General features: G+C 44.6%; 1 protein-coding gene across 1 annotated transcript in view; it reads right to left on the bottom strand.

Moving 5' to 3' along the window:
* LOC139368869 (solute carrier family 9 member 8) overlaps positions 1 to 10,914 on the bottom strand; it is a 40,467-nt gene extending 29,553 nt beyond the window's left edge. Inside the window, exons 1-6 of the mRNA XM_071108310.1 lie at positions 10,563 to 10,914; positions 9,874 to 10,046; positions 8,307 to 8,387; positions 7,327 to 7,385; positions 420 to 503; positions 192 to 293 (exon numbers count right to left, since the gene is read on the bottom strand). Coding sequence (XP_070964411.1) covers positions 192 to 293; positions 420 to 503; positions 7,327 to 7,385; positions 8,307 to 8,387; positions 9,874 to 10,046; positions 10,563 to 10,798 — 735 coding nt within the window. The 5' untranslated portion in view covers positions 10,799 to 10,914. The remainder of the gene's footprint in view (positions 1 to 191; positions 294 to 419; positions 504 to 7,326; positions 7,386 to 8,306; positions 8,388 to 9,873; positions 10,047 to 10,562) is intronic.
* Positions 10,915 to 12,057: the final 1,143 nt, after the last annotated feature.

The following is a 12,057-nucleotide window of genomic DNA, read 5'->3' as shown; positions in this document are numbered from 1 at the left end:
AACTACTCATCAGTAAATCCCTGGTGGTGGATTAGCTAAAACAGATGTGGAATGGGGAAATAGAGAGTTCTAGAAGCCCATCGGTCCCAGGAATTGCAGGGGACCCAACAACCCTAGAGAGTTCCAGAAGCCTCACCTGTCCCAGGAATGGTGGGGGACTCCACAACCCTATAGAGTTCTAGAAGCCTCACCTGTCCTAGGAAGTAGATCCCTCCACCTACGATGAAGGCAGAGATGGCTGTCCCAATGACAGCAAACAGTGTGATGGAACCAATGTTCTGGAAGAAGTTACCCTGGCAACCAGAACACATGGAGGTGGAAAGATGAGCACCAAATATCCCAATACACCAAGAGGAAACACACGTAGACACACGCTCGTAAACACACAGAAACACACACGTACGCAAGTACACACAAACCTTATGTAGAGAGTATCCTGATTCGAAGATGATGGGCGGCAGAAGCAGCAGGAAGAACATGTTGGGACGAAACATCTCCTCTTCCTATCAGGAGACATGGTGGTTAACAACCTCGTTTCATCTTTAGCAATGATTTTTTGCAACAAAAGAATTCAGGTGACTGCAGTCAGTGGGAGCGAGGAGTGGAAAGGATGAGAGAAAATGAAAAGAGAAGGAGAGATGAGACAGGAAAGAGGGCCTACATAAGTTAGCAACAGACCTCGATTTGTCAAAACACATTTCACTTCAACTTCAAGAGAGCTTCACACACACACACACTAATGAATCATAGTGAGGCTCCCCTTAGAGGCACAAGACTGAGTTTGACCTAGCCTAGCACCACCATGACGCACATGATAAGCCCCTCAGGGGCACACACGTCTATAAAACTACTCATGCATACATAACGTACATACTCAGATTTATGGTACTTTATCTGACTCACACTGTACCCTGACCTGTGACCTCTTTCTCATCATTTATGCGGGGGGGAAACATCCGGTTTTCCAGGGATACAGCATCTTCAACCAAGCTTCCGTTTCCCCTGAAAACCGGATGTGGGGATTCCGCTCAGGCGTTTCTTGTACACCTGCTACGTTAGGTTAATGGGATATAATGAAATCATTGTTGGCTCTCAGCTAAATTGTCTGGGCTCCTGGATCAGGAGTAGGCGTCATGTGCTGTTGCATTACGTTGTGTGTGGGGATTGTAAATCGCCCCACTATATCGATGCCGACTATGAATATCAACATGCGTGACAGTAAGTACGGCATGTTAGTGATTCAGGTGTAACTAAGTGTGTACAATCATATTATTGTTATACATAGTCAACCTGAATACCATATCCAGTGGGGCACAGAAGTTTAAAATAAATGATACAAATACTGAGCTATATTGCTTGCTAAAAAAATAAAATACAAATTATAATACAAATCACTCAGAGAGAGACTAAGAAGTAGGATCCCCTGTTTTCAATACTCCAGAACCCTCCCCTTGTGAGGATAACGATACAGAGTTTCTATCATGTTTTATGAGATTGGAGAAAACTTTGGGAGGGATATTAGACCATTCAACCATACAGAATCTTTCCAGATCCTTGAAAACCTTCATCTGTACTTATGGACTGCCCTCTTCAAACCACAGGTTTTCAATAGGGTTCAAGTCCGGAGATGGAGATCGCAAAATGTTGATTTTGTGGTTAATTAACTATTTCTTTGTGGATTTTGACGTGTGCTTTGGGTTATTATCTTGCTGGAAGATAACTTGAGGCCAAGTTTCAGCCTCCTGGCAGAGGCAACCAGGTTTTGGGATAAAAATGTCCTGGTACTTGATAAATTTCATGATGCCATTGACCTTAACAAGGGCCCCAGGCCCAGTGGAAGCAAAACAGCCCCATAAAGATCCACCACCATATTTTACAGTAGGGATGAGGTATTTTCTGCCAAACAGCTCTTTTTCCTGTCATCTGAACATAAACTCCAGGCGGTGCGAAACGGCATTGGCACTTGGATTGGAAACAGTGCTAATGGTCATATGACAAGAAATTAGAGATATACTCAAACCCACCGCACACCAGAGGAGGGCTTGGCCTCAAAAGAACAATGCATATGCAGAAAATAGCTCATCCCTACTGTAAAATATGGTGGTGGATCTTTGATGTTGTAATTTGTTTTTACTAGGCTAACCTGTCTGCTTTGTGCTGACAGGGCAGTTTGGACATGCAAAGCAGATTTCTGAGCAAACAGGTCTATCTAATCCCGACCATAGAGCAGGTTGATTAGTCATAAGGCTTGACTACTAAGGTACATTGTGTCACCACTCTACATAAGAGGAAGTAGATAGACTGACGCTTTATATTCTGGATAAGAATTAGGAACTGTTTCTAGTTCAGTTAATTAGTTAAATCTTCTAATGCAATTTTAGTTTCACATGTTTAATGTCACATGCACAAGTACAGTGAAATGCCTTCCTTGCAAACTCAGCAAGGAAGGCATTTTGTTTGTCAGCAAACAAAACAAAAATACATACATACACACACACACACACACACACACACACACACACACACACACACACAAAGTAAGCATACTACATAGAGGAAATATTTTAAAAGTCAGTTCCAATACCATATTACATGTGCAGGGATACTGGAGTGATGGAGGTAGGTAGGTATGTATAGGGGTAAGGTGACGAGAAAACAGGATATAAGATAAACAGAGTAGCAGCAGCTTGTATGCGAGTGGGTGTGCAGAGTCACTATAAAATGTACAGTGCCTTTGGAAAGTATTCAGACCCCTTGACTTTTTCCACTTTGTTACGTTACAGCCTTATTCTACAATGGATTCAATTTAAAAAATCTCAATCTACACACAATACCCCATAATGACAAAGCTAAACCAGGTTTTTAGAAACATTTGCAAATTTATTATAAATAAAAAACGGAAATATTCAGACCCTTTACTCTGTACATTGTTGAAGCACTTTTGGCAGCGTATACAGCCTCGAGTCTTCTCAGGTATGACACAAGCTTGGCACACCTGTATTTGGGGAGTTTCTCCCATTCTTCTCTGCATATCCTCTCAAGATCTGTCACGTTGGATGGGGAGCAGTGCTGCGCAAATATTTAAACAGATCTTTCCAGAGATGTTAGATCGGGTTCAAGTCCGGGCTCTGGCTGGGCCTCTCAAGGACATTGAGACTTGCCCCAAAGCCACTCCTGCATTGTCTTGGATGTGTGCTCTGTCAGAGTGACCATCGGGTTCTTGGTCACCTCCCTGACCAAGGCCCTTCTCCCCCGATTGCTCACTTTGGCCGGGCAGCCAGCTCTCGGAAGAGTCTTGGTGGTTCCAAACTTCTTCCATTTAAGAATAATGGAGGCCACTGTGTTCTTGTGGACATTCAATGCTGTAGACATTTTGTGGTACCCTTCCCCAGACCTGTGCCGACACAATCCTTCCTCCGACCTCATGGCTTGGTCCTTGCACTGTCAACTGTGGGTTCTTTTATAGACAGGTACGTGCCTTTCCAAATCATATCCAATTAATGGAATTTACCACAGTTGGACTCAAATCAAGTTGTAGAAACATCTCAAGGATGATCAATGGAAACAGGATGCAGCTGAGATCAATTTCGAGTCTCATAGGATCTGAATACTTAGGTAAATAAGGAATTTATGTTATTTATTTTTAATACATTTAATAACATTCCTAAAAATCTGTTTTCGATTTGTCATTAAGGGGTATTGTGTAGATTGAAAATATTTAATTCATTTTAGAATAAGGCAACAAAATGTGAAAAAGGGAAGGGGTCTGAATACTTTCCAAATGCACTGTGCGCATAGAGACAGTGCAAATACTGAAATAAAAGGTCAATGAAGTTACAAGGTAAACTCAGTCTGTGTAGCCATTTTGTTATCTATTTATCAGTCGTATTGCTTGGGAATAGAAGCTGTTCAAGAGCCGGTTGGTGTCAGACTTGACGCACCGGTTTCTGAAAAACATAGAATATTGCAATTCCGAGAGTCCCGTTGGTAGCAAATCCGCGATCTGAGGTCATCCATCTTATTATTACGTGACTATAAGTACATTTTCTCTTGGGTAGCCCAGAAATTGGGTTGGAATTGCAGAGAGCCCAGGGCAGATGAGTCGAAGTAGAAGGCAGAATTGGGCTAGGTAACATCCGATCTGATGGTCAAGAGTTCTTGTCCTACCGAGTGGAGCAGATGTCTAAGGCAGTGCATGTCGGTGCAAGAGGCATCATTACAGTCCCTGGTTCGAATCCAGACTGTGCCACATCCGGCCAAGATTGGGAGTCCCATAGGTTGGGAGTCCCATTGGGAGTCCCGTCGTCCGGGTTTGGCCGCCATTGTAAATAAGAATTTGTTCTTAACTGACTTGCCTAGTTAAAAAAAGGACTGCCAGGGAAGAACAAAAGGAACAGAAACTACACATGCTGCAGAGGGGAGATGGATTTATGGATGAGGAGAGAGGAGGAAAGGACATAAGGGAAGAGACAACATGTTGGAGTGGAGGAGGAAAGGACATAAGGGAAGAGACAACATGTTGGAGTGGAGGAGGAAAGGACATAAGGGAAGAGACAACATGTTGGAGTGGAGGAGGAAAGGACATAAGGGAAGAGACAACATGTTGGAGTGGAGGAGGAAAGGACATAAGGGAAGAGACAACATGTTGGAGTGGAGGAGGAACGGACATAAGGGAAGAGACAACATGTTGGAGTGGAGGAGGAAGGGACATAAGGGAAAAGACAACATGTTGGAGTGAAGGAGGAAAGGACATAAGGGAAGAGACAACATGTTGGAGTGGAGGAGGAAAGGACATAAGGGAAGAGACAACATGTTGGAGTGAGAGGAGGAAAGGACATAAGGGAAGAGACAACATGTTGGAGTGGAGGAGGAAAGGACATAAGGGAAGAGACAACATGTTGGAGTGAGAGGAGGAAAGGACATAAGGGAAAAGACAACATGTTGGAGTGAAGGAGGAAAGGACATTAGGGAAGAGACAACATGTTGGAGTGGGGGAAGAAAAGGACATAAGGGAAGAGACAACATGTTGGAGTGGAGGAGGAAAGGACATAAGGGAAGAGACAACATGTTGGAGTGGAGGAGGAAAGGACATAAGGGAAGAGACAACATGTTGGAGTGGAGGAGGAAAGGACATAAGGGAAGAGACAACATGTTGGAGTGAGAGGAGGAAAGGACATAAGGGAAGAGACAACATGTTGGAGTGGAGGAGGAAAGGACATAAGGGAAGAGACAACATGTTGGAGTGGGGGAGGAAAGGACATAAGGGAAGAGACAACATGTTGTAGTGGAGGAGGAAAGGACATAAGGGAAGAGACAACATGTTGGAGTGGAGGAGGAAAGGACATAAGGGAAGAGACAACATGTTGTAGTGGAGGAGGAAAGGACATAAGGGAAGAGACAACATGTTGTAGTGGAGGAGGAAAGGACATAAGGGAAGAGACAACATGTTGTAGTGGAGGAGGAAAGGACATAAGGGAAGAGACAACAAAAGGACTGCCGGCAAAGAAATGACACAGGAGGAGCAGTAGAAACGGGAGGAGCAGTAGAAACGGGAGGAGCAGTAGAAACGGGAGAAGAAGTAGAAATGGGAGAAGTAGAAATGGGAGAAGGAGGCAGCGAGTGAAAGGATAACAGGAGGGAAGCACATAAGGGAAAAGTAGACATGTTGGAGAAGAGAGATAGAGGGATGAATGGAAAAGGATGAGAGCATAGCCAGGGAAGACAGGATGTCATTGCCTGAGGGGTTGATAGAGTGTGGCCTTGGCAGTTAGCAGCATGGTCCTGGGGGGGTAGTGCCAAAGAAACAGCTCAGTGTGAGGTTAGCACTGTGGATATGGGGATTCGAACCAGTACGCATGGATCACAACTACAGTAAGTGAGAAACGGCATCCCAAAGACCCCTATCTGGCAATCCAATCCACGCAAAGTCTGCCACCAGTACCAGCTCTGGAGGACCAGGGGCCACATGGGGAAAGAGAAAGAGGAGGAAAGACAGAAGAGGGACAGAGATGAGCAGGAAAAGCAAAAAGAGGGGCCAGGGAGTGAGAGGGCAGACAGAGAAAAGAGAGGTGAATAAAAAGATAGAGAAAGAGTAGGAGCGTGAGAGACTCATGAAATAACTCTCAGATACTGAAGGTTGAGTCACCGTCACACAGTAAACAACAAGACCGTGCGTATATCAGACATGGAATGGTTTAGGTTGGCCCCAGATTGGGTTAAACAAATTGAGGGGCTGTCTTGAAGCATGAATCACTTTTTATGACACACGGGTACTGGGAACCTGGGGCAGGCGCACGGGTACTGGGGCAGGCGCACGGGTACTGGGGCAGGCGCACGGGTACTGGGAACCTGGGGCAGACGCACGGGTACTGGGAACCTGGGGCAGACGCACGGGTACTGGGAACCTGGGGCAGGCGCACGGGTACTGGGAACCTGGGGTAGGCGCACGGGTACTGGGAACCTGGGGCAGGCGCACGGGTACTGGGAACCTGGGGCAGGCGCACGGGTACTGAGGCAGGCGCACGGGTACTGGGAACCTGGGGCAGGCGCACGGGTACTGGGGCAGGCGCACGGGTACTGGGGCAGGCGCACGGGTACTGGGGCAGGCGCACGGGTACTGGGGCAGGCGCACGGGTACTGGGGCAGGCGCACGGGTACTGGGGCAGACGCACGGGTACTGGGGCAGACGCACGGGTACTGGGGCAGACGCACGGGTACTGGGGCAGACGCACGGGTACTGGGGCAGGCGCACGGGTACTGGGGCAGGCGCACGGGTACTGGGGCAGGCGCACGGGTACTGGGGCAGGCGCACGGGTACTGGGGCAGGCGCACGGGTACTGGGGCAGGCGCACGGGTACTGGGGCAGGCGCACGGGTACTGGGGCAGGCGCACGGGTACTGGGGCAGGCGCACGGGTACTGGGGCAGGCGCACGGGTACTGGGGCAGGCGCACGGGTACTGGGGCAGGCGCACGGGTACTGGGGCAGGCGCACGGGTACTGGGGCAGGCGCACGGGTACTGGGGCAGGCGCACGGGTACTGGGGCAGGCGCACGGGTACTGGGAACCTGGGGCAGACGCACGGGTACTGGGAACCTGGGGCAGACGCACGGGTACTGGGGCAGACGCACGGGTACTGGGAACCTGGGGCAGACGCACGGATACTGGGAACCTGGGGCAGACACTAAGAAAGTTGTAAAAACAAGACATCTCAAACATTCACATATTCTGTGCATGATTAATCAGTCTACTCCTAGAATAAAAGGCCCTTTTAAGGGACTCTATTCAACAAGCAGGAATTAAACATTTACAGCAAAGTGTGTAGTGTACCTTCCAATTAGCTAGCTCATGAAACTCAATGATCTTTATGAAGCCTCCCATCAGGATCCCTGGAAGAGAAAGACAACCACAAGATATCATTAAGAGTTCACCAACACATAAAAAAAACTCATCTCCATGACAGTTTTAAAGGTCTCACATTATCAAAACTAAGAAAAGGCCACATCTCCTTGAAATGGAAATACCAACTCCTAAAGACCATCAGTGTGTGGATGTTAATACCAAGTAGGGAATTAATGTATTATCTTTAAAAGAATAAGAAAGCTATTGTCTAATAACATTTCTTTGTGGAAGTCCCCTTGGGCACAGGGGAAAGGGGTTAGTTTGTGTGTGGTGTGTGTGCGACATGCATTATAAACTGGGTGGTTCGATCCCTGAATGCTGACTGGCTGACAGCCGTGGTATATCAGAGTACATACCACAGGTATGACAACATTTATTTTTACTGCTCTAATTACGTTGGTAACCAGTTTATAATAGCGATAAGGCACCTCAGAGTTTGTGGTATATGGCCAATATACCACAGCTAAGGGCTGAATCCAGGCACGCCGCGTTGTGTCGTGCATAAGAACAGCCCATAGCCGTGGTATATTGGGCATATAACAAACCCCCCACGGGCCTTATTGCTTAATTATACAACACTATTTCCTCTCCAGAAAAACTTCAATCTGGGAAATGACCATCTTCTCCATCTAGATGTGTTCTCTGTGTAATATCTTACACAAGCATCTATTCTACTCTGTCAACCTGCAAGGCTATTTCTGTTTCAGATGCCGTGCCCTTGCAAAGATCTAAAATGGAGATATCTGACATACAGCCCAACCGGGGTTGGGAGACAGAAATAATGGTGTAATAAATTAATAAAAACTAATTGTAAGACAAGAAAAAAGATTTAGGTCCAATCCAATGAGTGCTCAAACAGTATGAACCTAAAGTAGTATGACAGATTGCACATCACACGTGGTACTTACCTAAGGACACAACAGCCACACTCTCCGGTAGAAAATGTAGTTTGAACTTAATAAGCAGGTGCACCAATATGATGCAGATACCTGAGAAAACCGATACAATGGGACAGTGTCAATGTGGGAATGAAACATAGTTAAGATCACACGTTAAAAATTGACAAAATATGTGTATTTGAGAGCATCCAAACAATTTGACTTCAAGAAAACCAAAAATGCATTTAAGCTATAATAACTTAAATGCATTTTTGGTTAATTTCACTATTTTATTTCAAATGGAACCAATCCATGTGGTTAGACCAACATAAACTAATCTGCAATAATCAACTTAGCTGAACATCCAAATAGTGTCCAACCACCGAAGTCCAGACTCCCAAGTCAGACTGTTCACAGCATCAAACGTCTAACCTCTTATCTCCCAAAGTGCTGGGAATCCACATACTGAATTGTGCTGATCAACACTGCTTCCATTTGTGTGTTGTGAAAACAAAAAGTTGAAAACTGTCAGGGTACAACGCTTGCATCAATCTGTGGACCAAACACTTTGGTTTTCCCTTTTACTAATGAGCTAGACTAATGATTGTGGGTCTTGAGTCATTTCCTGAAAGCTGTAGTGTAGCCAATAGACTAACGAGTATTTAGGAATAAGGAAGCACTCAAACCATTTAAACACCTCACTTAAAGATTGACTTTCACCAAAGATGAATTGGCAGCTCAAGGAAGTGTTAAGCATTGTGAAGGCTAGCTTTCCTGACAGAGCCTCAAATACAATACAATTGTTTTGCAGATGCAACGTGAGAGTATTTGGTATTGTTGAATTGATTATATTGATATTTTTTTATTGTGCTCGGCCGACATTGCAACTAAACCTTTATGTACTTGTGACCCACTGAGTTAACACAACAAATATGCTATATCTAGTTTAAGAACCAGTCTAGGATCCAGTCCTAAGCCTTGACAAAATGATTCAGCCACAACCTCTGACTGACCCACCATTTGGGAAACACTGGTCGTCTGATTTAGAATATATTTTCGAACTCTGGAGGCTGCACTAGTCAATACTAATGCAGAGGACTGGAATTCCTAAGAGGCAGAACATGTAGGCTTATGTCCTCTTTAGATTGTCTGAAGTGCTGCCACATCATTCCCCATCATCCATTCCTTGCTTCCTCCAAAACACTACTAATGGGTGATTCGAATGAAACTAGAACAAAAAGGACCATGATTTTATGGATTGTCACAATTTAATCCATACAGCATTATGCTCCCACTTCAATTAATTACTTCTACATTATGCTTTAAGATACAAATGTCAAACATATGTCAACAATCCTTCCTCCAAAGGCCAATCTATGGATTAAATGTAGTGAAGGGATCCCCCTAATCGGAGGGAGTGGTAGAGTTTTAGTGTTGCAATGATGGGGTATGGATAGAGCCATGAACATGGAATATAGGCAATACAATTTAGTACTTTCTTCTCTCTACATTTTTTTAAATATGTTTTTTATTCAAAATCCATAGGCGCTTTAATAAAAATAATAATAAAAATATGCAGAAGACCGACACTACTGACCGATGACCAGTAGGCTGAAGAATATGGTCATCCCACTAGACTGTTCCTCCTCCTGGGCCTTGACCCCAGCACCTGGCAGGATGGGCTTCGGGGTTGGCTTAGGGGTTGCCTTGACACCCACAGTGGTAGCGTGGAGGGTGTCATTACTGGAGTTATCTGTGTCATTTAACAGGCTGGAACAAGGAGACAGAATAAGAGTTATCATTTTGAGACACGTGGGTAAATAGGCTATCAAATGACATCCTATGGCTAAAACAGAAGTGCACCTGGCTCTGGTCAGGCATAGTGCAGCCTGCTTTATGCCTGTGTACATGGGTGTCATTTGAGAGTAATTTGTCAATGTGTGTTTTTATCCTGTGTGATAAGAATGTGTCTCAATGTAAAGGAATATCGTTACTGACATTACATTTTAGGTAACCTCATCCCCAGGCTTGAGGAGGAAGCATACAAGACTACATTTTAGCTAGGCTACCAAGAGTATGCAATGGGTCACCTTGGCCTACCAAACATGACCGTAGCCGAATAAACTCCGTTGTGAAGGAAGTGTCTGATGAACTCTAACTACATCACCATGGAGTGGAGTTTAGTCAGCTACCCCTATCCTTGCTCTACAAACGTCATCCTCGAATAACGACAGCTGTTTCACCAGTTGCAGTCAAGGGCAACGCATTAAAAAGCTATAATCAAACCTGGTTGATTGCTCTGCGTGGCCGTCTTGTTGAGGGTTGGCAGCAGCTATATTTCCTTCGTTTCTCGAGGATTTTTTGTTGTCATCAGGAATAATTGTATGATCCTGTTCCAATCCAACATCGTCTCTGTCGTGCAAATCTAACAACGATTTTTGTCTCTCAACTCGTTCTGTCGTGAACAAATTTGGCCACGTCAACAAAAGACAAATAACAAGATGATACGCGGAGCCTTTCATTCTTCAAATAATGCTTTTAAAACAGCAAAGCGATGGTTTTAAGAGAAAATACTTGCACATCCATTTCTGTTTCATCGCATGTTGGCCACATCACAACTCTGCTTCCTGTTTGAACTAGCAGGGAGTTGTAGTTTTTACGTGCCACCAGGAAGGTCTTCAAATTGACTAGATCATTTTATGTGCTGATTTATGGATATAAAATATAGAATCGCTAAAAATAGTAATATCAACAACCACACTGTACTATCTTCACATCGACTTGAATATTTAGAGTGGTTTATGGGCTTTGCCTTCAGGTAATTTCCTATAATTTCCCTCGAATCCCGGAGCTGACAAGGTAAAATATCTGTCGATCTGCCCCTGTTAACCCACTGTTCCTAGGCCATCATTGGAAATTAGAATTAGTTCTTAACTGACTTGCCTAGTTAAATAAAGGTCAAATAAGATTTAAATAAATAAATTGCAATAAGATATGATTTTTCACGGGATTTGTAGTTTCTGAAGAAAGAGCCGTCCTGCATTATATAGCGACTGGACTGGAAAGAGTAGGCCTAGTCTATTTTACATGGATAAAATTCGAGACTAGTGGCATTGGGGTGAATGTCAGATTCGAAACATCAATTAATTTTCAATAGTCAGTAAAATAACTATTGAAATGAACATGTTTGATAGACCTACAAACAATGAAAGGCAATCTTCAGCCCAGCCCCACACTGCCCATTGTTCCACATTCAATGGGTCTTACATTAAATTAAACCAGATGCTCACTGCTTCTTTGTACCATCAGGCCTGCCATTTAAATCAGGATGCTGTTGGTTTCCAGTCAAATTACGGTAGCCAACATTTGAATGCCTGGTTTGTGCTGAGCCATGCCTAAGGCAGAAGTTATGAATGTAGGTGGTGTCTGACTGTGTGGCTTGGGGTGATCACGCACACACCAACACTACTCTTTTTCTCCCTTTACCATTTCCTCTTTGGCATGGCCCAGGGCACATCTCTCCCATAGTTCCCCATCCCCCGGCATTTCTCTCAAAATGATCTATTTAAAGCGTACTCTGAGGGATAGGCTGGTCTGACCTTGTGCTCAACATGTTCACATTGTCTACACGACACATGCCAAAATGCACATTTCTACAAATTTGCAAGCGGAAATATTCACTTCCATGCATTATCTACAGGACCATCACAGACCCATGCACACATTGGCACATAAACAGATACACAAATGTGCACAAACACATATGCTACATGCATGCACA

The sequence above is a fragment of the Oncorhynchus clarkii genome, chromosome 16 (assembly GCF_045791955.1).
Source record: "Oncorhynchus clarkii lewisi isolate Uvic-CL-2024 chromosome 16, UVic_Ocla_1.0, whole genome shotgun sequence".
In the NCBI taxonomy this organism is placed as follows: domain Eukaryota; kingdom Metazoa; phylum Chordata; class Actinopteri; order Salmoniformes; family Salmonidae; genus Oncorhynchus; species Oncorhynchus clarkii.
Note: the sequence above shows the minus strand (reverse complement) of the source record. Positions and strands in the feature narration are given on the sequence as shown.